Raw genomic sequence first — 25,158 nt, 5'->3', positions numbered from 1 at the left:
GTTAATTGGCAGGTATAATTCCCGTGTCGGGCACTGCTGGTACTGGGGGATTAGGCTAGTAGCTGTCATGGGTAAATGGTTTCTAGCCTGGGAGACAGAAATGCAGTGTGGGACCAGCCCTTCCGGGAAGGGACAGGGAAAGAGAGATCGCTTTGTAAAAATGACACATGGAGGGCTACAAGTCCAGGAGTTATTTTCTCTCTGCCACCGAAGTCCCATCTGATGAAAAACAAGTGATGTTTGCCCCTGTAAAGTCACGTGAACTTGTAAAATATGATTGTCCTTTTTGTGCTACATCACCAGCATTCATCTTTCTGAAATCTCCCTCTGGTTTCTGACGTTGAGCTATTGGAGATACTGCTGTGGCCGATGACTAAGACTGATAATTCAGTTTTCCCCCAGTGTTGGAGACAGATTAAAGGAGGGAAGGCCAAACCCTGGAGAGGCTAAGACTTTGGGAATCCTGTGAGCGCTGTATTATTAACACTAATAAAGTTTTCTTCTACAGGGTGGGCAGGATGTTAGCTAAGGGAAAGAAGAGCCGTGGGTATTGAAGTTGCTTAAAAGTGATTTAACCCTTTCCTAGAAATTTAAATTATTTTTTAGTTAAATCCCAGTGATAAGTTGGGTACATTAACAGTCATGCTAAGAGTTACAATAAGGGCCTCCCAGGTCGCTCAATGATAAAGAATTCACCTGCAAAGCAGGTGACACAGATTTGATCCCTGGGTCAAGAAGATCCCCTGGAGATGGAAATGGAAACCCACTCCAGTATTCTTGCCTGGGAAATCCCAGGGATAGAGGAACCTGGCAGGCTACAGTCCATGGGGTCACAAAAGAGTCAGACATGACTTAGCGACTAACCAAGCTACAACGAGTTACAATAATAGCTTACATTAGTATAGTGTCATGTAGTTTATGAAACAGATTTATGTGCTTCATGTCTTTAGGTCATCTCTATGACCTTGAAAGATAAAGGTAATAGTTTTCCCCTCTCTGCTTGCCTTCCTTCCTTCCTTCAGCAGATCTTCACTGGATGCCTCCTGTATGCCAGGCCCCATCCTGGGCACTGGAGACTCAACAGTGAACAAGTGGGCACAAGCCACCAACGGGGATTTGGGGGTTGGTGAGATTACTGGGCCAGATCCTGCCAGACCATCCTTATATATGTCATGTGAACAATTTGGAATTTTATTCAAAATGCAAGTGGATGGACTCACATATGAGGTAGAATCAATGAGACTTGGTGAGGGTTTGAAGATAATACATTCAGCAAAGTAACATTGCTACGTGGGTAGTAAGTAGTAAAGCTACAGCTCTGAGTCCTGACTGGGCCAGAGCTCTGACTTCAGTTTTTACCAAGTCAGGGAACTTCTCTTTAAAGCCATAGACACTGGGGAGCAGGTTGTGGGTGGTTCCAACAGAGTCCCTCTGGGTCCAGGAGTCATTGATTAAAAGTCTAAGAAATGTGTCATGCCCAAATGAATGTTACAGGTATCTCCCATTTAAAACTCAATATGTCAGAATCTAAATTTAATAAAATAATAGCTAACATTTTGGGGAACTTAAAAGAATTATGAAATGATTCAGTGCTTTCCAAAAGGATCTATTTCTGGTTCTCTTAATGGCATTCGGTGTGAGTTATGGTCAGTGACTACCAAGCTGTGAAGCTAGGAGTTGGGAGAGTGTTAGAGAGGCAGAGTGAACTGCAGCAGATTAAACTGGGAAATAAACTGAAGAAAAAGCATTTCTGAAATTTTAGTGTAGATTTTTTTTTTTTGGAGGAAATGATTCTGTTTTCAAAAACTCATTTTATTTACCTTTGTAGGTATTATTCCAGTATATGAGAAGTGAGAAAACTATGTGGCTTGCCGGGGTGTTTTTTATGCTTACTCTGAGTGAGATTACTAAATTCTTGTTGCTGTATCAGGATTCCAGGTTCCTGTTTGATTCCCTTCTCAGCAGCTAGGATGGGCTAGATACAGTAATGTATAAGAAATGTAATGTAATGGATAAGAAACACAAAGCGGTGACTGTTGCTGCTTAATAACCATTCTTATCTTGTGTGTGTGTGTGTGCGTGTGTGCTTAGTCACTCAGTCATGACTGACTCTTTGTGACACAGTGAACTATAGCCCATCAGGCTCCTCTTCCCATGGGGATTCTCCAGGCAAGAATACTGGAGGGGGTTGCCATTTCCTCCTCCAGGGGATCTTCCCAACCCAGGGATTGAACCCAGGTCTCCCGCATTGTGGGCGGGTATACAAAAATAGGCTCTAAGTTGAATTTGATATGTGGACCACAGTTTGCTGACCCCTGGTGTGGGGAAAAGATTGAGGGCCACTGTCATTGACTCAGGGTTTGACCTTGAACAAGTTCTTTTAAACCTCTGAAGGTTATCTTACCTGTATGAAAGAAGAAAAGGATGAGATAAATATTATGTAATATTCATTTACTACTGTTGCTTACTCCAATGCCATATAGTATACTCAAGTATTTGTTGAATGAGTGAATCTTTAACACCTTAAGCTGAACTTCCTGGGCTAAATGTGAGACACACAGAGTAATGATACTAAGTAGCACATGATGTAGACCCTTAACCCTCATTCTAATGAGGGGTGGAGGGGAGTATGTGTGTATTGTACACTTAATCCAGAAAGGTGAGTGGCAGAGTGGCATAGTAAAAGCCATGGGAAGGAAGTAGTGATTAGTGAATAAGAAACAATCCCTTTGGACTGAAATTGTTGTCTCTTTACACCAGGAAGAACCATTGGATGAAAGCTCAGTGAAGAAAATGATCCTGACATTTGAGAAAAGATCATACAAAAACCAAGAGTTGCGGATCAAGTTTCCAGACAATCCAGAGAAGTAAGGCTCCATTTTGCTGTTTTTTGCCCGTTCTCCTCTGAGATGCTTTGTTGCTGTTTTTTGTTTTGCTCTTTGTGTGTTTTGTCTGCTTTGGTTTCTGGGCTTTGGGTCGGGAGTCCCAGGATGACTCACTTGTTTGGGAAATCACTAGAAGTTCTCTCGGGACTCAGAATCAGTGGTACTCTCGGGTACACAGTAGGATCAGCAAGGGGAAAAGACACATCAGGCAGTTTGGAGACATTCATATACAGGCTTCCTGTGTTTTCTCCCGCCCCCTGGGAGGGGTCAGCAGACAGGCTCCTTCTTCCAGCAATGCAATACATCATCGCGTGTGCCCTGTTTCTGTTAGGGAAGCCCATTTGAGACTGAGACCAGGATAATTTATTGAAGACAGACCATGGCATTCTCTGCCAGCAACAACTACTAAAATTGCAGACTCACAGACGGAAAGCAGATGTTCAGTGCCCCAGATGGGTAAAGCAAACCTTATCACTTAGGAACTGTTTCAAAAGCCAGGTTCCCAGATGCCACCCTAGGACCTGTTTACTCTTTTTTGCATTTCTCTTCCAGGCCCCTAGAAAACTAACCATGGCTGCCAGTAGCGATAGCTTTACTACTGAGAAAATGTCAAAGGCTTTGGGGCTAGACAAATATGGGTGTGACTCCCACATGACCTTCAGTGAGTCAGGTCTTCTTTCTTAGCCCCAAGTGTCTCATCTGTATAAAGAAATAGTACCTCCTTCACAGGGTTGTTGTGAGAATAATGACAAGGACTTAGCTCAGTATCTGGCGCATAGTAAGTGCTCATGAACTGATAGTTACCTGATCACTCCTCAGTGCATGTGAAGTGCTGCTATGAAGACTCTGATAATTTTCAATCAGTTTTGAATCCAAAGTAAGTAGATTTTCATATTTATACAGATTTTAACGTCCTAAATTTCTCTTTCTCTCCCTTCCTCCCTTCCAGGACATATACTTTTAATGAATCTTAATATTGTCCCTAGGCAATGAGGAGTTGAATAGTATAGTCTTTGCACTCAAGTTTAAAGGTTACTAGGGGACAAAGAACTCTGCTCAATGTTATGTGGCAGCCTGAATGGGAGGAGAGACTGGGGAGAATGGATACATGTGTATGTATGGCTGAGTCCCTTTGCTGTCCCCTTGAATCTGTCACAACATTGTTAATTGGCTATCAGTTCAGTTCAGTTCAGTCGCTCAGTCGTGTCTGACTCTGCGACCCCATGAATCGCAGCACGCCAGGCCTCCCTGTCCATCACAAACTCCCGGAGTTCACCCAAACTCATGTGTATCGAGTCTGTGATGCCATCCAGCCATCTCATCCTCTGTTGTCCCCTTCTCCTCCTGCCCCAATCCCTCCCAGCATCAGAGTCTTTTCCAATGAGTCAACTCGTCTTATGAGGTGGCCAAAGTATTGGAGTTTCAGCCTCAGCATCAGTCCTTCCAATGAACACCCAGGACTGGTCTCCTTTAGGATGAACTGGATGGATCTCCTTGAAGTCCAAGGGACTCTCAAGAGTCTTCTCCAACACCACAGTTCAAAAGCATCAATTCTTCGGCACTCAGCTTTCTTCACAGTTCAACTCTCATATCCATACATGACCACAGGAAAAACCATAGCCTTGACTAGACAGACCTTTGTTGGCAAAATAATATCTCTGCTTTTGAATATGCTATCTAGGTTGGTCATAACTTTCCTTCCAAGGAGTGTCTTTTAATTTCATGGCTGCAGTCACCATCGGCAGTGATTTTGGAGCCCAGAAAAATAAAGTCTGACACTGTTTCCACTGTTTCCCCATCTATTTCCCATGAAGTGATGGGACCAAATGCCATGATCTTCGTTTTCTGAATGTTGAGCTTTAAGCCAACTTTTTCACTCTCCACTTTCACGTTCATCAAGAGGCTTTTTAGTTCCTCTTCACTTTCTGCCATAAGGGTGGTGTCATCTGCATATCTGAGGTTATTGATATTTCTCCAGGAAATCTTGATTCCACCTTGTGCTTCTTCCAGCCCAGCGTTTCTCATGATGTACTCTGCACGTAAGTTAAATAAGCAGGGTGACAATATACAGCCTTGACATACTCCTTTTCCTATTTGGAACCAGTCTGTTGTTCCGTGTCCAGTTCTAACTGTTGCTTTCTGACCTGCATACAGGTTTCTCAAGAGGCAGGTCAGGTGGTCTGGTATTCCACTCCAATATAAAATAAAAGGTTTAAAAACAAATGGAGAAACAAAATTACTAGGGAAACTGACAGTAAATACATGGTAACAAAGTATACTTTAAAAGAAATACAAGAGGAAGAAGCAGTGAATAGTTGGGGCTTATTGAGAGCTTCACAGAAGAAGTGGTATTTGAGCTGATTTTGATTTTAGTTAGGCCGAAAAGAACAGGGAAAGGCACGCCAGGCAGTGTGACCAGCAGGAACAGAGGCACAGAGGTATCAGAGGGCCTTCTGTCCTCACGTCAACCTGGAAAGGCTGGTGTCCACTGCATTCTGTCTGTATGGTAGATGAGGAGGTGGAGAGGGGAGAACCTGGTTACTGGACCTCAGGCCACAGCCCCCTTTGATGGTAGGAGTGGCTGGATCAGAGCTCAGCTTTCCCAGTGCCAGAGTCCCATCAGGTTTTGCACTGATCTCCACCGAACAACATGGGCTTCCCTGATGGCTCTGTGGTAAAGAATCCACCTGCCAATGCAGAAGATGCAAGAGATGCAGATTCGATCCCTGGATTGGGAAGATCCCCTGGAGGAGGAATGGCAACCCACTCCAGTATTCTTGCCTGGAAAAATCCATGGACAACAGGCTACAGTCCCTAAGGTCACAAAGAGTCGGATACGACTGAGCAACTAAGCACCACCACCAGTACCATACAGCAGTAATTATACTTGTCATACCGCATGTGTGTGTGTTTGATTATATAATACGCAAATAGACTGTCGTCATAGGAAAATACCAACAGTGCATAAGTAGAATGAAAAATGTGAAAGATGAAAGCTTTCTTTCCCTGCACTGACCCCCTTTCCATTCCCCTACTTAGAGATAGCACCTGTGAACACTTCTGTGAGTATCCTTTTTCATTATTTTCTGTACACTGATTTATATATATATATATATATATATATATATATATATATATGGATGCAAAATTTTTTTCCCACCTAAGTCATACTGTACTTATCTTGCACCTTTACTTTTTGGTCATGAAACAGAATATCTTTCAGCGTTACTCTGTGCGTAGTTACCTTATGCTTTGTGGTTGTTTGCATAGTATTTTGTAGTTTGGAGATAACCATGATTTATTTGTTACGTTTTTATAGATGGACATTGGGTTATTTTTTTAGTCTCCCTTTTTTATTGAAGCATAGTTGATTTACAATGTTATTTGTAATACTGACTTTTATGAGTAATACTGTAGCGAACCTCTATGTACATTTGTCTTGGTATCCATGTGTTTCTCTAGGATACATATCTAAATATTGAATTCCCAGATTGAAAGCATGAACATTTTAAACTTTGATGTGTGCCTGCGTGCTCAGTTGTGTCTAACTCTTTGTGACGCCATGGACTGTAGCCCGCCAGGCTCTATCCATGGGATTCTCCAGGCAAGGAGACTGGAGACATTTCCTCCTCCAGGGGTTCTTCCCAACCTAGGGATCACACCCGCATCTCCTGCATTTCCAGCACTGCAGGCAAATTCGTTACCACTGAGCCACCTGGGTGATAGCTGCTGCCAAATTCTCCACTGTCTCCTTTAGTTCTTCCATCAGCAGTTCTCTTTCCCTGCATTCTTGCCCATAATGAATTTGATCTGCCTTAACATCTTTGCCATTTGTTATTGTTATTTCTTTACTCAGTGGTCTTTCTGCATTCAACTCTGTGCTCCTTTTAGGTGGACTGTGTATTGCTTGTCTCTGTAGTACCTAGCACAGTGCCTACCATACTGTAGGTACTCAGTAAGCGTGAGAGGTCTTACGTAGTTGATGTCATGTTTACTATATCCCCATTTCTTGGAACTTAAGGCTACATTATGAAGCAGCTATGCCATAGATGGATGACACTGGAAATTTAAGAAACTCAGTTTACTTATTGAAATGCCAGTATTGCCTTTGCCCATTTGGTGGGTATACTTTAAAGCAGTGGGTTTCTGCAGCTTTTGTTCACCATCTACGTCTTAGGTACTACGTGAATTCATTGTTACAATTCATGAACTGGTTTTAAGGAAATGTTATTTTATTTAAAAATATCAACAGTGTTTGACATTCAGACAAAATATATACTATTTTAGTTTTTAAATCTGAACATTTGCAAATTGAAATCATGCATAAAGAACATTTTTTTTTTTATGTTCAAAAGCAGTCAGGAAACTACATTGTGTTTTAACCTTGAGTTCTTGAATTCTTACTGGTGCAGTGTCTTTTATAATTCTCTAGACCAGCGAGGTGCAATTAAGATGAAAATTGCTAGAGCATATTTGAATGAAACTTTCCAGTTGAGATCAGAAACATTCAAATTTATTTTCCCATATATGCAATTGTCATTTTGATTGCATACCAAAAAATGCCTCTCTTCATTTGGCTGCGTTTCAGATTCAATTGACAATTCTCCTTATGCAGCCTCTGCTCTGCACTGTGTGATCTTTCTCCCAAACAGCGCATAGAGTGGAGTGTGCTATTTCCCCAGTAAGTCCTTTAGTAGTTTTTCTCTTCATTTTTGCAGGGGCAGAATTATTTAGTTTAGTGGCCGTCAAATTTTTTAGTCTCAGGCATCTTTTGTACACATAAATTGTTGAGTACCCCAAAGTGCTTATCTTAGAAGATTCTAGAATATTCAAGCACACATATCATTAGCCATTAGGGGAGTGGTAGCATCACACGTTGTATAGTCCTCTGAAAAACTCCACTGTATACTCCCGAGAGAAAGAGAGTAAAAGAAGCAAATAATGTTTTGGAGTTAGTCTAAAAATAGTTTTGATGCTATAGACCCCTGAAAGGATCCCCAGCCACCACCTACGCTGACCCTGCAATCCCAGGACCATGCTTTTAACCAAGTGAAGAAAGCACCATGTTCTCTGTGCACTTATAGCTGGTTTTGTGATTGCAGGAGCATGTACTGGTTTCTGGTGCTTTTATAGTGTTTTTGAACACTGCTGGTCACTTGCTAAAATTCACTTTCGTGGTTGAAGGAGGGCATCCTGCTGATACGAAGCAAATGTACATGAGCAGGCTAGCGGAATATTCTCCGTCATACCAGATGGAATCAGTGACCCCATCTCAGCCTGGGGTACTGTTTTAATATGTTGCTCTATTGCTTTCCCATTGACCTCTAACTTGATCCTTTCCCCCAGCTGTGAGTCATCTGTTGTGGAAGGTATGCCTAATCCCTAGACAGCCGTCTGCAAACAGTGTAGTGTGTGCTTAAAAATGAGTCAGCTTGTACTTCTGTCAGCAAAAAGAGAATTTTCTTTGTTATAGCATAGCAAACTTGATGGAATCTAGATTCATTGATTGCCTGCTATCTACCAACAATTGTTAGGAACTTCTTTTTATCTCTCTTAATCCTCACTTTAATTCAGAGAGAAAGATGAAGGAAGTTGAGTTTTAGAAGTAGGTTAGTTAATATTCTCTGTCTCCCTTGACAAGGTTGGAGTCTGGTGCTCTGTGTTCCAGGGGCAGTTTTCTTGGGCAGTGCTGGATATTCTTGCTACTAATTGGATGCAATAGATTATTTATATTTGTGCTAGGATAGGAGTTCAGTGAGGACAGCAACTGGGATTGTTATCTGTTTTGTGGACACCTAGTATGTGCCCATAAATACTTAGTAACAAACTGCTAATGGTTACACAGGCTGGATGTGACCCAGGTCAATCTCATTCCCAAGTCCAGGCATTTCTCACCGTATCACGCTACTCTTGTAACATGGGACCCCCAGTGGTATTTTTATGCTATATCCCTGCTCACAGTTGACTTTCTGCTGGTTTTATTTTGTTTTGATAATTTTCTGAGTTTCTAAACTTAAAGATACTTGGTTAGGATTGCATATTTGAAAGAGCAATTTCAAAGTTGGAAGGGACTGGAAAGTACAAGTCTATTTCTCCCTTCTAATTATTGATTTTTAAAAATATCACCCTTTATTAATTACCCCCAGTGACAAGGGTATAACTTTCCAAAGAAACCTATTTCATCATTTGACAGGTCTGACTCTTAAGATTTCAACTCAGAATGAAAAAGAATTTCAACAGATCCTCATGGGAGAGGGTAGTTAGACTCCTTATGATTTCAGTTGCTTCCGAAAGCTATTTAGTTTCCATAACTCCACTCCAGTATTCTGGCCTGGAGCATTCCATGGACTGTGTGTAGTCCATGGGGTCGCAAAGAGTTGGACATGACTGAGCGACTTTCACTTTCACTTTCATCCCTCACAAAGTAGATTCCCATAACAGATGTCACAAACTTTTAGGCCATCTAGTCAGCATAACTCTATCTTGTTGTCTTCTTTTAAGCAGCCTAAAACCATGGTAGCATTTGAGGCAGCAATTTTCCACTTCTCCCTTTGACAGGCACCTTTGGAATTTCTGCAGTGGACAGGGAGTGTGTCTAGTGCTAGATGTCCAGAGAGGACTGAGAAGTAGTCTGTGTCCTGGCAGAGCTGTCTCATGGTCTGATTTGTATTGTGATTACTGTTGACTTAAAATCATCAAGTCCTTTCCACCCATGTTCACTTACTATCGACAGAGGAGCCTGGTGGACTACAATCCATGGGATTGCAAAGAGTCGGACACGACTGAGTGACTTTCACTTTTTCCCACTTATTATACTGTCTTTCCTGATCCATGTATTCTTGCCTTTTTGGTTCAGTGCATTATTCTCCATGTGGATCCTAGGTAATTTTCCTCCTGTTAGATTTGGCCTGTCATCGTTGCCTGTCAGGAACTTTCTGAATTGATTCTGTCAGCTGCTGTGTTCACTGTAAGCTTTGTGTTATATGACATTTGTTAAGTTTGCCTTTTATGTATCTTCACCTGAGTCGTGGGTCAAAAAATAACAGTAAAATACTTAAACAGACTTAAGGATGGAGCCCTGAAGGGTACCACCAGAAGCCTGTCTCCAGGCTGGCATTCATTCACTGATTATCACTCAAGTCCCCCTATCGCTTCCTTGTATCCAGCATGATTTGTTTATTACTAGTTGCTGCCCAGTCTCCCTTGCTAATTCTTCCTGGTGAGCTGTAAAAATCTTTTGTCAAGTTACTCTCAAGAAATCAAAATTTTTTTTTTAATTACCCACATAAGGCAAAGAAGCCTTAGAGGCTTGCTGAGCCCATTAGATTCAAAGATTATATAGATCTACTGCCCCATAGACTATTTGAATTCTGCACCAGCTCTTCCAAGTCATGATTCTGATTTGGCTTCCACACTTGAAGTAATGGGGAACTAGTGATTTAAAAGGTAATCTGTTTGTAAGCACTGTGGAAGGAGACTTTTTTAGAAAAAGTGGTATCCGGGGGCCTTGACAAAAATAATTTTAAAATTTACTTGGAATAATAAACAGTTGAGAACAGACAGGGGCATTTAAAAAGAAGGCTAGTATGGGAGTGTTTTGCAGTAACAGACATAAAATATACTGTAACACTATGGAAAGTGTGGTCCTGGCTCAGGAATTTGCAGACAAATCAATGAAATGGAGTGAAAAGCCCATAAACAGATTAGAGTATGCATTAAAATTTAGTGTGTGATAGAGGTGGCATTTCTTCAAATCTGTGGATAAAAGATAGATTATGGTACTGGGGCAATGGGCCAGACATTTGCAGAAATAAAGTTAGATCTTTGCCCTATATTATACTCTGAAATAAATCTTAGTTTTATTACTCTAAAACATTTAAAAATGTATAAACATAAAAGTACACCATAAAATATATCTGATCTTAGCATAGAGAAAACCTTGTTCAGAATACATGTAAAATAGAATTCGTGAGGCAAAAATTTCCCTAATTAAAAACCTTTATATCAAAAAGCACAATGTACAAATTAAAGGGCAAATATTTTCTCTGTTTTTTTTTGCAATGTATGACAGAGATTAATTTCTTTAATATATAGAGTACTTATAAATCAATAAATAAGATGAACACCCTGATAGAAAAATGGGCAAAGAAGAAATACAGATAGCTAGTAAACAGTAATTGAATTTTAACCATTGTGGTATCAGAAATGCAAAATTTTAAAAAGCTGCATTTCCCATCTCAAATTGGAGATTTTAAATAGATAATACCTGTTTTGAACAGGATGAGGGGAAACAAACTTATACACTGTTGGTACCTTTCTGGCAGGATGTATCAAAACCTGTTAAGTTATGCATACTCTTTGACTTGGTACTTTTCCTTCCTGGGAGTTATCTTAACACAAAACTATGAACGCATGTATCTTAGTATCATTTGTTGTCACTGAAATGCTGTGTTGAGAAGGATTCTGAAGTCTTGTCTGGGCTCAGCATAGGCGATGCTGTGCTCAGTGTGGGATTTTGCCCTGGGAGAAGAAGGACTGCGAAGTGTGCTGGACACTGACTTTTCCTGTTGTGGAATCTTTAATGATAAGAGGAATTGTTCAGCCTCTGCTGACAACAAAAAGCAAAAATCGTACTTAGAACTGTATACTGTGTAGGCTACTTTTGGGTAGGGGAAAGGCCAAGAGTTGAGAACAATGACTTAAACTTACCAGAGTATTATCAGTGGTTGTTTCTGGTTAATAAGGTTATAGATGATTTGTTTACTTTTCTTTATTTTTGCCATTTTTAAGATCTCTGTTTACTTTTTGAGGGCTTATCTTTCCCCAGTTTTTTACGAAAAGTAATGTTTTATCATCAGAAAAAAAAAATATATATGTAAATGTTATGGTTAAAAATAGTAATGGAGAGAAACAGTGGTAAGATATTGTATAAAATATGGACATGTTTTTAAAAATGGTAGTCTCTAGATTTTGTTCTTGCATGATCTCCCAAGTTCTAGAGAGACGGTGTTTGCCCAGCTCCTCGGTATCTATTAGTTGATGAGTCAAATGACTTCAAGAATCCCTGCTTGTGTTCCTTTTCTTTAGCAGGTATCTGTGGATATGTAGGGAGAAGGCAATGGCACCCCACTCCAGTACTCCTGCCTGGAAAATCCCATGGACAGAGGAGCCTGGTGGGCTGCCGTCTATGGGGTCACACAGAGTCAGACACGACCGAAGTGACTTAGCAGCAGCAGCAGCAGTGGATATGTAGAGACAAAAGATCTAATTTCTGGTTTATTTGGTGTGTTGTATTTATTTTTTATTAAACTCTTTATTTTGTATTGGAGTATAGCTGATTAACGATGTTGTGATGGTTTCAGGTGAACAGCAAAGGGACTCAGGCATACATATACATGTATCCATTCTTGTAATTCCTGTTTTTAAGAAGCTTACATCCTAGAAGGGAAGGTAGACATATTATAAATAATCATTGTAGTAATGGAAATGAGAGCACACATATTGTGCTTTTTGCACGGCAAACACTTTTAAACTGCTTTATGTGTGTGTTCATTAACTTTTTACAGTAGCCTGTGAGATAGGTAACTTTATTATTCCATTTATTATACAGATGAAGAAACTGAGGCATAGAGAGGCTAAGTAAGTGGGTAAGTGAGGTTCAGAGCCAGGCCGTCTGGCTCCAGTCTGTTTAACCACTGATTCCTCTCAGTCAGGTATTGTTCAGTTGCTCTACATGGATCCCGCATTGTGTTCTCAGAACAAACTTTCCTGTCCTGCTCATCAAAAGCTTAGTGGGCATTTCTTCAATGTCAGACACTTAGGAAGGGCACGCAGGGGTGAATGAAAAGCAGTTCTTTCTTAGTGCCGGGGTGTAGGTTGGCTGAAAGGTTCAGGTGTGGAAATGTGAGTGAAGTATTACGCTACTTAAGGTATGGAGTTACGGAATGCCAGACTTTACCTGCTTTACTTTGGGATGTTCCTCTTCATCAGCTCATTGGAAAGGGGATGGGGAGGGGAAGGTATTTCTGGATGGTAGCAGAATCTGTATTTTCCTTTGGGTAAGGGGGATAATTGGCCCTTGATCTGAAGTGACAGGAAAGAGAAGTCCTTTTTGGATTAGCAAGATGACTACCTTCAGGGCAACAAAGTGAATTGCCATTCCAAGGAGTAATGGTAACTAATCCACAGGACTGGTGGGCAGATAGATCACTGAATGCGGCAGAATGCTTTCAGAGCCTCTCAAAGGGAACTTATGACTGCAAGGGTAAGGGGAACCCTGTAACGAGATCTGAATCCAGAATTGATTTTTGTAATGAGGAAATCGATTTCCCAGGGAAGTTGCGTGACACTGTGATGTTTGGATGAGCATTCTTCTTGGTTGGTCTGTTGAAGATGCTTTGACAGATTGTCTCTGGATTATGTTGCTGTCTGTTCCTCACTACTGATTGTACCCCTTCCCCTGCAGTGACACTGTCTTGTTTTCCCTTCCTAGGTTTATGGAATCCGAGCTGGACCTCAATGACATCATTCAGGAGATGCACGTGGTGGCCACCATGCCAGACCTATACCACCTTCTGGTAGAGCTGAATGCTGTTCAGTCTCTTCTCGGGCTGCTTGGACATGATAATACAGATATCCTTTCACATCTGTCCTCAGTGGGAAGGAGGACGGACGTGGCGGGGGAGTGCTGTTTACTCTCTTCTCCTGTTTGTCTCTGCTGATGTCTGCTGTCACGTCTGGTGTTCTATTTCCATTCTAATTATCTCCCTTCTTGAAACACACGCTGCTTTTTACTCATTCGGAAGTCTGGTTTTTAATCTATTAATAAATCTTGGGCAACCCTTAATTGTCCTATTTGCTCTTATTAGTACTAGAATTCATCGTGATGTATCTGTTCTTATATTAACAGCATTAATTTTTCAGGATCTTGATTTGGGGGCCCATTATATAGGCAAGACCAGGCAGGATTTGCATCTCTTGATCTAGACATCATTTTGTTAACAGATGGCCCAGTGGAGCCGAGCCTAGAGGAGACCATGAACCTTCCTTTAGTTTCACATTTATTGTCCAGGAAGACAGGGATTTTTATCTACTTTGTCTACTGCTATATTCCCAATTCCTTTAAAAAGGACTGAGTGCACATGACATTTAATGTTTGTTAACTGAGCATTAGACATAAATAGGCGATCTAGGTTTGACTCCCAGCTTTATTTCTAGTATGAAATTTGGTGCCCTCCCCCCACCCCCAGGCCTTAGTATTCTCGTCTGCAAAAGTAGATGAGTTAAGTCACTAGGACATAAGCAGACTTGGGTGCCTTAAGGTTTAACAGTCTTAAGGGCATAGAACATTAAGTCACTGAAGGATCTAAGAATTGTGAATTTAGTTTCTCAGCTTGATTTCAAGACTTAAATGCTATAGACTGTTCTGTGGGTATGATACTGTGTATATTCATGGATGGCATTTAAAAATATATATATGTGTGTGTGTGTGTCCTCACTCAGTCTTATCTGAATCTTTGTGTCCCCCTGGGCTGTAGCCCACCAGGCTCCTCTGTGTTGTTGTTCAGTTGCTCAGTCTGTCTGACTCTGAGACCCCATGAACTGAGGCGCTCCAGGCTTCCCTATCCTTCATTGTTTCTCTGAGTTTGCTCAAACTCACGTCCTATCCTGTGTGTGTGTGTGTGTGTGTGTGTGTGTGTGTATGTGTGTATAAACATTTGCCTTTCAGTGTTGTTGAGAGGATTAAGGGAGTTCATATGCTGCTGCTGCTGCTAAGTCCCCCATAGACAGCAGCCCACCAGGCTCCGCCGTCCCTGGGATTCTCTAGGCAAGACACTGGAATGGGTTACCATTTCCTTCTCCAATGCATGAAAGTGAAAAGTGAAACTGAAGTCGCTCAGTAAGTGTCCGACTCTTCGTGACTCCATGGACTGCAGCCTACCAGGCTCCTCCGTCCATGGGATTTCCCAGGCAAGAGTACTGGAGTGGGGTGCCATTGCCTTCTCCAGGAGTTCATATGAGTGCTAAACAATTTCTGATACTTAGTAGGTATTTAGTAAATATTGCTTTTAACTGAAGCTGAATCATGACTTCCAAAACCTTTCTATACTTTGTTATCAGATTCGAAACCGCTTTAGTGGAAAAGGTTTTTGATGTGCCTGTGGTCGTGGTCATGGTCATTAAAGCAAATTCTCTTCAGTAGTTGTTCTGTTTGAATCCAGATTTCCGAAGGTAAGAGACAAATGTAGTTCGTCTGCTTGAGTGATATTCATGGGAGATCTGCTGCTGCTTCATGTTATTTTCATCTTTCTGGTAATCTCTCTCCTGAGAGCATGTCTGACTAGGTTCTTTCCTGCCTGATAATTCTCATAGAAATAAATCAGTGAATAATTTTAACTCAGGCTTCTTGAAGGGTGATCTTAAGCCATTTCTGATAGTTCATGTAATGTTAGACAGTCTGGAGAATCTCTCTGTCAGTATCCGGATTGATGAGAATATTCCCCAGGATTCACTGGGCGGTTCTGGGTGGTATGAGAACCCCAGTCAGTTAGCTTATTTTGGGTGAGCTCGATACGGGTCTCGTGAATTCATTTGAGAAGCATGGCTCTGAGTGCTTATCAGGCACTGTGCTCAACCCCCAGGAACCGCAGGCTGCAGTGATGCTCAAGCAGCATCCATCAGTAAACATAGTGGATGTCTAGCATAAGTCCTATTTAGGATACTGGACTTCAGGATACCTATTTAAGGTAACTGGCCCTCCCAGAGTTAGCAACCAAGAGTTCTAATTGTGACTTCACATTTCAGCTTAACTACAGAAGGGTAGATTTTCAGAATCCAAACGGACTTCAGAGATGACTTCGTCCAGAGCCTTATTTGTTTCGTTAGTAGTATGTCTGAGGTCCAGGTGTTGAACCAGCGGCTGTTGCGGTGGGGGTTTGCAGTCCGGCGTCCTTTCCTAGCGCACCCTGAGTCTCTCCCCCTAGGGCTCACTGCGCCCCCGACAGACTTGCAGTGTCACTGTGGCCTTGTGTGTTGATGCAGCCATCACCTGTTTTGTTTCTGGAAACACAACTCTGATTTCTTTTTTCTATTCCTGCCAACTCAAAATAATAGTGGCAGCTTTCTGAAGATACTGACATTTTGCTGATTCACCAGCCTGGTTCCTGCTGGGGAGAAGACTGACGCAAGAAGTGTGCTCGACATGGCATACTTGGGAAAGGCAAGGGCACAGATGTTCCAAGTTGTTAAGTTCTGGTCTTTAAAAAGGAAAAAAAAAAAAAAAAAAAAAAAGTCCCCCTGTAATAACTTTGACAGACTGCCATTTCCCTCCTGTTTTCTCCAAGCTAAACTGTTTTTTCCCCTCTTGCTGCTAATCTTCACCCTGCTGCCCTAATTATATTTTTTAAAATCTGATTTTTTAATTACGCCCTACATCAAATTTAAAGTGCACTTGAAATTTTAAAAATTACCTAATTTTAATCAGATGCAGCAACTAGGGTAAATGTCATCTTCCTCCTAGTACCATTTTTCTTGGGCGTGGTTTCAGGGAAGGGTCAGCCCTCTTGCCTTGCATCTAACACATCTCGATCTGTTGGAGCGTTGATCTCCCAGTGGCACTGCACTCTGTTTCTTGTCTTATCTGTGATCTATAATGGAAATTTTTCTTCAGGAAACAGTTGTTAACAATTTACTGTTGTACAGCTGTAACTGCCCAAAACACCTTACCATGAATAAACAATTTCGTGGCAGTCATGACTTAAATTTTTAATCTTTTTTAACTCTTCATTTATCAACCACAGCCTTACATGGCTGGTTATGTTGCCAGCAGGCACAGGTCATTTTTGCTTTGTCCTTCTTTGCGAAAACATAAACTATAGGGATTTTAATTGGATCAGAGGCTGGTCTGTTGTAACCTTAAGAGGCAGAGGATGTGAGAAAACAGCTTGAGTCTTGTCCTTTCAACCGTGAGAAGCCGCTTCAGAGTTTATTCTGGCGCTCTGCATCACTGCTCCTGGGGAGGGCTTGTCAGCGCTTCTGGGCCTCATCTCCCCGCCTCGAGAGGCTGCAGCTCAGCCGTCGCTTGGCTGCGGAGAGGAATTCTGGTCTGTGAAGAGCACCTCTGGGGGTGCGGGGGAGAGGGGGGGCACACCCCTCACGCAGTACTGAAGAGTCACTCTGAATGCATTAGGAGGGAACACGAGGTGGGATCCAACAGCTGTTGCCTTTCAGAAATCGGGCTTTTAAAAACAATTTTTCCTTTAAAGTAAATCATTTAAACATGTTTAGAGCCCTTTTTGGTGAACCTTTTGGAGTGTTTCTACAGAAAAATGAAATCAAAGGTACATTTAAAGATACCAGTATTTTCTGAAGGTAGTGCTAAACAATCAGCTCCGTGGCCTAGGTTTACTCGATATGCCTAAAGAAACAAGGAGGGCTAAAACAAGAGGAAGCTAGAACCCCAGATGATGGCTACCTCTGCTGCTATGACCAAAAGAAAAAAAAATCTAGGCACGAAATCCATAAATATCTGATTTTTGCATGTCATCTGCTGTGTTCTCAACTTGAGGGACGAGTCCGTGGAATCCTTTCTAAAGTTCTGTGACAGATCATGGCATTTACTGGGTTCCTCCTTTGTATGATAAGCCCTGTTGGGTGCTATTAGGGTGGCAAGAAATAATAACTCCAGTTGATAGCAAAAACACTCACCTTGCTGTGTGGTAAGTACCCTTGGAGTGTTTTGCACAGAAAATACCACTGGAGTTCTGAGAAAACACACATCATCTCTGGCTTGGCAGTGATTAGAGAATTGGGCATTGGAGATGCATAAGCTTTTGATAGATTAGGGATTAGTATGCATTTCAAGTGTATTTCTACAGTGTCTACCTTGGCAATGGAGATTGCCATTCCTCACGTGCTGGGAGCTGATGTGGCCATGTAGTCACCTCAGACTTACATGGATATCAGGTCCATGGCTTTATTTATTTTTAGAGTCATGACAACTGCCCCCATCTAAATACCCTCTTCTTTAATTTAAAAACTATTGAGTAATTCAAACCAAAAAAATTTTTTTTCAAATCTGCTTTCTATCCACCCATTTGTGATTCAGAAAAATGAGGTCTCATTATACTTCTGAGTTCTCAGGTGGTGCTAGTGGTTAAGAACCCACTTGCTAATGGAGAGACATAGAGATGTGGGTTCCATCTTGAATCAGGAAGATCCCCTGGAGGAGGGCATGGCAACCCACTCCAGTGTTCTTGCCTGGAGAATATCACTGACAGAGGAGCCTGGAGGGCTCATGAGGTCGCAAAGAGTCGGACATGACTGCAGCCATGTAGCGCTCAGCACACGTTGTACTGTTGGCTCAGGGCGTCAGCACGGTGGGTTGTGTGCTCCTGCGCAGGAAGGGGGGTTTCGTTTTGTTAGTTGCAGAGTGGATTATTGGTGCTGATGGGGCAGTGCTACTTGGTCTGAAATAGGGAGTGGTCGTTAGCACTATTCTTTTCTAAATTACTGCTTAGTTTTCTCAGATCCTAGAAAGCCAGGAAAACTTGCATGAAGTTGTCCTGTTGGATTTTGTGAAAAATTGCTGTGGGAACTGGAAAATAAAGAGCAGGTGGGTTTGTTTTTTTTTTAATAAAGTCCAGCAGGGATTGTAGAACTTGAGCAATCGGAGTCTGTGACTGTGACGTAGCATATTATCCCAGAGGGCGTGTACAAGGAGTGCCTCGTGTTTGAGCCCCCATGCTGATGAGCAGGAATAGGGCTGGGAAGGGTTTGCGCCTCCTCAGGACTTTCTTCTAGTTGGACTGGAAGGGAGTTGGTTATTGCGCCATTACTTTCCTGAAAGCACTGTCTAACAAGACTTCTGTATCTCAAGCTGTTGTTTTGCTGGGAGCTATTCTCATCTTGATATTTCTAGAATCAAAATTACATGGAAAAGAATTTACTTCTTTTCCTCATTGATAGTCCAACTTCCCTGATAATCTGTACTGATAAACCGAACACTCATTTTTTGGAGCTGTTTCAATACGCTCTGAAATAAATCAGATTAGACGAAAAGTACCAAAACGGTGGTCTAGGAAAAGCATCTCTTCATGTAACTTTTGATCTTGCTTATGAGTTTTAGGTGAATTCCATGTCTTTGGAAGGTTAGGGTGGCTGTGGCCTGCTTGGGACATTTCCCCTGTGCTGTAGAAGTGCCCACTAACATTTATTGGGTACCTAGTAAATGTAGAATGGGAGCATTTCCCCCACTCATGTTATTTAGATTAAGGATTGGGATAAAATTAAAGGCCTAGATTCATTCTAGGTAGTTCTCTTTCAACTGCTAGAAAAGGAGGAAAAGACCATTTTGTCTGTTTAGAAATTCATCTACATTAGTTGAGCTATATCTAAGCATTGTCCTAGGAATAAAATTTAAAAAAGACTTAAAAAAAAACCCACCCAGATTTATTTCATTAAATCAATTATATACTGTGACTCTAGACTGGTCATTTTTCTTAAGACACGTTGTTGAAATGACTTTTTTTAAAAAGCCATCTGCTTAATATATTTTATTCGTCTTTATCTTTTTTTTTTTAATAATTTTGTTCCTATGGCCATATTTCATTGAAGATTAATGAAATTAATGCTCTGTTTCTGTCCTAAGACTCTCCATGAGATCAGGCCAAAAACAAGTATCTAGAACCAAAAAATAAAAGCCAACACCCCTCTTTTTATAAAAAGCCATTGGGTTGTGGACCATTTTGTGCCCAGCTGGTCTTTTCTACTTCACTTCTTATTATACTAGCTTATTGCCCCCTAGTGGGCAGGTGCTGAGGGAGTGAATGGGGTGGCCTTTCTACCTGACTTGGCAGAATAGGCTGTCACAAACTGTGTTTTAGTAATTCGCAGAGAGACAGGCTCTCTGTTTTCCTATTACACTTGGATGGGAGAGCCTTTTACCTTGTGAAATGAAATTGTAACTACAGTGGAAAAACCTATCACCCATGCCCAGAGTCTGCTTGTGAAAAAATGCTGGATGGGTGGCAGACCATGCTGAATTTTCTCATCAAGATTGAGAGTTCATCTGTCTGTCTTTAGTTTTGCTTCTTATTCTTCTTTCTGGTCCTCAAATGACCTCCATCTTATGGGTCATATTATATTACTCAGGAGTCGATTACAATTACGGACTCATTTACTGCCTTGCTGAAATGCTATTTGGTGAAAGTTGAGAATTTACATAAAATCAGTTAGTGCTAGAATTGCTGAGTTGTTTGCCAGACCTGGTAGCTGGTAACTTGTTTCTTGTTTGATTTCTCAACTGAGGCAGGAATGTAGGCAAGGAGATATCCACTGGACCTTATAAGAAATAGCTGCTCTTGATAAGAGTTAGACATTTATTCTGTTCCTAAATAAAACCACCATCATTATCAAATTTTCTTTTCCTTTTTTCTCCAGGTTTTCTATGACCCATTTGTGAGCATGGTATAAGAATAATCAAAGAAAAATATGATACCTGCCTGTCCCATAAAACCTTAGAGGCCGAAAAAGGACTTGATCAATCTGAATTTCTGTGGCATAGCTGAAATATAAAATTAGATTTTCAACCCAATGTAACCCAAAAAGGGAGGATGGTGTTGTTGTTAGCTTAAATTTTAGATTTTAGAAGTTTTAGAAAAATGAAGGCAATGGTGAAGGTTTGACCATTCTGTGGGAAGAATTGACTAACAACGTTTATTATAGTGCTTTCTTGTTTTCTCAGTACTTTGATTTAATTGCCCTTTGACCTTATGATGTCATTTATTCCTTATAGTTACTGGGTGAGATAGGCTGGGCAGAGATCATTACCACCTTATTCAGATGAGGCAAATAAGCTATACGGAAATAAAGAAGCTTGAGCAAGATTCCATAGTATTAATAATTTAGCGATAGTTTGGTTCACTAAAGATAGGAATCATAGATAAATATGATATGGCCCCATCCTTGAGTTTGCTGTGACTCTTCATCTGTTTTTTCACATATATCCCACATGTTTCTCGAGGTTGCTGTTAAGTCGCTTCAGTTGTGTCCGACTCTGTGCGACCCCATAGACGGAAGCCCACCAGGCTCCCCCGCCCCTGGGATTCTCCAGGCAAGAACACTGGAGTGGGTTGCCATTTCCTTCTCCAATGCATGAAAGTGAAAAGTGAAAAGGAAGTCGATCAGTCATGTCCGACTCTTAGCGACCCCATGGACTACAGCCTACCAGGCTCCTCCATCCATGGGATTTTCCAGGCAAGAGTACTGGAGTGGGGTGCCATTGCCTTCTCCATTCTTGAGGTTAATGTTTAATTAATAATCATCACATATCAGGTTAGTAAGTACTTAGTGGGGCGTGATGTTGGGAATGTAAGGATAGTACCCATTGCATGCCTGATTCACATCCTTGTCCTGTAGACATTTGACTCCACCGTGGTTGGATGGATGGATGGATGAGATGTCGTCATGCTTATTAAATAAACAGATGGATAAATAATAGTATTTTTATATCTCATATGTAAAAACTGTTCAAGAGAATCAGTATGGGAGCTTTTTAGATGAGGAGAATGACGGGGGTGTTGTCAGCATTTTGTCCTTTTTCCTGGAACTTTAATAATTTATGATGGAAATAAATGACAGTCCTTTTCTCTGTTATTATAGTAGGGTCATTAGCTAGAATTTAGTTGTAGTTAAAGCTGGTGTATATTCCCCTCTGCATTAATATGAAGAGTAGTGGCAGAGATACTGTTTTTGGAATCATGCGAACCTAACATTCTCCCTTACCGTTGCAGTGACCTTTAGGTAAGTTACTTAACCACTCTGAGCTTTCACTTTCCTGTCTGTAAAATAGGGATCATGCCGTTGTGAGAATTCAGCAGCACAGTGCTTGGCATAATGATGACTTTTAAAAAATGCTAGTGATTATGATGGTATCTACTGCAGTGTTTAGAAAGGGAGAACTACTAATTCCTAACGCTCAGCATTTCTAGAGCTTAGTTTGATTAGCCCTTTTTTAAAAAAATTAATTCAGTTTATGTATTTGGTTTACTATATGTCACTTATGATACCTGGTCTTTTATGTCAAAAGCTTTCTAGTTACTTTGTTAGTAAAGACTGCATAAGCATGAAGGAATTTTGTCCAGAGGCCTTTTCTCTTTTCATACACATTGAGTTTCATAGCACACCCATGTTTTGCACAAATATTACTTTAAAGTGCGAGAGAATAAAACACAGAAAGCTTATTCCTGATGGCCAACTGGTCAGTTATAGAGAAAAACAAAGCTCTGAATAATTTTTCTTTTAGCAAAAGGTGTTCATAAGATATCCGTAACATCAGTTGGCAGTGAGCAAGTCCTGTCGTTCTTGTTAATAGGTCCTGTGTGTTTCTTATTATCTTTTTCTTTCCAGTTTGTCTGAAACTGCCCTGCCCTGATAAGACCTTCATCGTCTTGCTTCTGGACCCTTGTGTGTGTGGTAGCTTAGTGAAGGTTTTGCTCCTTCAGGCTTGACGTTTCCCCGGACCCCACGTCTGCCCACTCCCAACCCTCACAGAGCTGTTTAGTGCTTCCTGCACATAGTTGTTAGGTTATTCTTCCAAGACATTATTTTCTTCATATGATTCTAATTTTCTCCCCTCCCTGCTTCCGCAATCCTCTTTCTTCTCCTCTTCATATACCCTCTTACGTTCGAATCTCTCTGCCTGTATTCCTGATGTTTTGCTTTCCAGTTTACCTGCCCTCATCTTTTTAGTTGCCTCTTTTCTGACCAGTCTTCTTCTAGCAAATCTTTCCTGATTTCCCAATTCAATTTGATTGCTCCATTTTTTAAGGATGTCTGCAGTTCAAGTTGTCCGTATTCCTCATTTGTTACACATTGATAATTGCCTGTGGTGTATAATTGTTTGAAAGTGAAAGTGTTAGTCACTCAGTTGTGCCCGACTCTTTGTGATTCCTTGAATTGTAGCTTGCCAGGCTCCTCTATCCATGAAATTCTCCAGGCAAGGATAGTGGAGTTGGTAGCCATTCCTTTCTCCAGGGGATCTTCCCAACCCAGGGATCAAATCCAGGGCTCCCACATTACAGGCAGATTCTTTACCATCTCAGCCACTAGAGAAGACTGGATAATTGTTTAAATGTCTTTGATTACCTTAACTTCCTCGTTTTATTGATGAGGAAACTGAGGCCCAGAGTGAATGGATTTGCCTTTGTCTCTATCACAATGCTTTATTCATCGTAAGCATTCAGTAGATGCTGACTGACAGCAAGTGGTGTGTGTGTATGTGTGTATATATGGGAAACTTAGTTTAGTTCGGGCTTCTTGTTGTTGTTTAGTCACTAAGTCATTTCCAACTCTGAGACCCCATGGACTATAGCTGCCAGGATCCTCTGTCCATGGGATTTCCCAGGCAGGAATATTGGAATGTGTTGCCATTTCCTCCTCCAGGGGATCTTCCTGACCTAGGGATCAAACTCGTGTCTCTTTTCAGGTGGATTCTTTACCACTGAGCTACTAGGGAAGCCCTTAGGTCGGGCTACCAGTTTATCAGTTACCAAACATAACTCCTTTTTTCTCTTCTTTGTGTGTCCTTTTTCTTACGTGTTCCCCCTCTCTCTTTTTGCCTAGTCTGTAATCATCATTGTTTACTTTCCTTTTGTGTCCAAAGCAGAAGCGTATTTAAGGGGAAGGGAGGTTGGTGGAGTCTAGCACAGTCCAACATAAATCCTACAGTCTAAATCTGTTTGTCATGCCCTGATTTCTGAAGACTCCTTGGTGAACACCGGCCATCTAATCTCAGAAAAAATCATTACTGTCTTTGAAGGTAAAGTACACAAGGTAGTTAAGATTATCCTTACTCAGTTCCAAGAATTTAAATTATGAGGTAAGGTTAAGGGTGTTGGCCTATTTCTCACTGGAAAAGCGACCACCCAAGTGATCTACTTGAAGCTGTGAAATTTATGAAGATGTAGTGAACCTATGGAATAAGTTGCCAGGAAGGCAGCATAAGGGAAATAGCCTAAGTGAAGCAGTTACCAACATGTATTGAACAGCCACTGTGATTAGAACCTTGTTGAAGAGATGTTTATAAAACTAGAGTGTATTAAAGGTAAACGGTGGTGAAGCAATTGACCAGGAAGTGGCCGGGAGCCAAATATTTCAATAAAATGTCACTAGGGTTTTCATATGTGTGTGTTACCCTTAACATTCTTCACATGTGTCCATAGCAGTGGTTGATTTGCTTCAGGAATTAACAGACATAGACACCCTCCACGAGAGTGAAGAAGGAGCGGAAGTGCTCACTGATGCTCTGGTAAGTTGTGCGGCCCTCTGGGGTTTTGCAGCTGTGTGTATGGTGTCTGCACCATCCCCACCGTTGTCTCTGTGAGTGGTATCAGGGAGACAGAGAGCTCTGTGGCAAGGCTGGACTGAATAAGGAGGATATGAAAGTAGAATGCAACCTTGGGGTACCTTATTCTTTGGAACTGTATTAGGGCAGGGGGCAAAGAGTCCTGGCATTTGTTGACTATCTGCTGTAGGCAGGCCTTTACACTTTATTTGCTCTTCACCGTGTCCCATCAGAAGGGTGTTACTGCTACTATTCCCACTTAGCCATGGAGCTGAGGCTTTGAGAGACAAAACAAACCTACCTGTGGTCACACGGCTGGGATTTGAACCTCTGTTCTCTTTGACTCCAATTCCAGCTCACCCACCCTCACCATGCTGCTTCTAACCTCTTTTACGAGGAGTTTTTGCAGAAAAGAGTTTCTTTTCTGCTCTGGGCTCTAGGCTTTGTACTCTCAAGCGCTGGTGAGGACAGGTATCATTATTACTTATTTTACAGATAGGGAATCAGAGAATGTTAAAAGCAAGAACAAACTTTCTAGCTTACCCTGGCCCGAGGAGCATCCCTTGACTGCAGAAGTCAGGGTCAGCTGATTTCTGTGTCCCGGTTTTTGGAGCCTAGGCTGTTATTCCAGGCAGCAGCCACTTGCAAGAGTTTATATGTGAGGTGAACTGATGTCGTCTCATCAGCCCACTCTACCCATGAGGAAGCCCAGCTGCAGAAGTGAAGCCTTCCCCGCGTCACTTAGCCAGCCCCTGTGATAGCAGAGATGAGCTCCTGCATGTTGCGGTCCCCTCTGCCATCCTGGCCCATGACACCAGCTTCCCTCTCTCGCCAGAGGGCTGGTGGCAGGGCTAGTCCAGCCTCTTACCCTGATACCGCCTATGGACCTCTTATCTAACCCATCAAGCTATCTCATCCTCAAGTTCCCGT

At 41.6% G+C, this 25,158-nt stretch overlaps 1 protein-coding gene across 2 annotated transcripts in view; it reads left to right on the top strand.

The window, feature by feature from the left end:
• The window catches only part of CTNNBL1 (catenin beta like 1), a 170,494-nt gene that overhangs the window by 37,200 nt on the left and 108,136 nt on the right, over positions 1 to 25,158 (top strand). For both annotated transcript variants that reach the window (XM_006051738.4, XM_044927661.2), the window contains exons 3-5: positions 2,761 to 2,867; positions 13,378 to 13,517; positions 24,095 to 24,192. In XM_006051738.4, coding sequence (XP_006051800.1) covers positions 2,761 to 2,867; positions 13,378 to 13,517; positions 24,095 to 24,192 — 345 coding nt within the window. The remainder of the gene's footprint in view (positions 1 to 2,760; positions 2,868 to 13,377; positions 13,518 to 24,094; positions 24,193 to 25,158) is intronic.

The sequence above is a fragment of the Bubalus bubalis genome, chromosome 14 (assembly GCF_019923935.1).
Source record: "Bubalus bubalis isolate 160015118507 breed Murrah chromosome 14, NDDB_SH_1, whole genome shotgun sequence".
Classification (NCBI taxonomy): Eukaryota; Metazoa; Chordata; class Mammalia; order Artiodactyla; family Bovidae; genus Bubalus; species Bubalus bubalis.
Note: the sequence above shows the minus strand (reverse complement) of the source record. Positions and strands in the feature narration are given on the sequence as shown.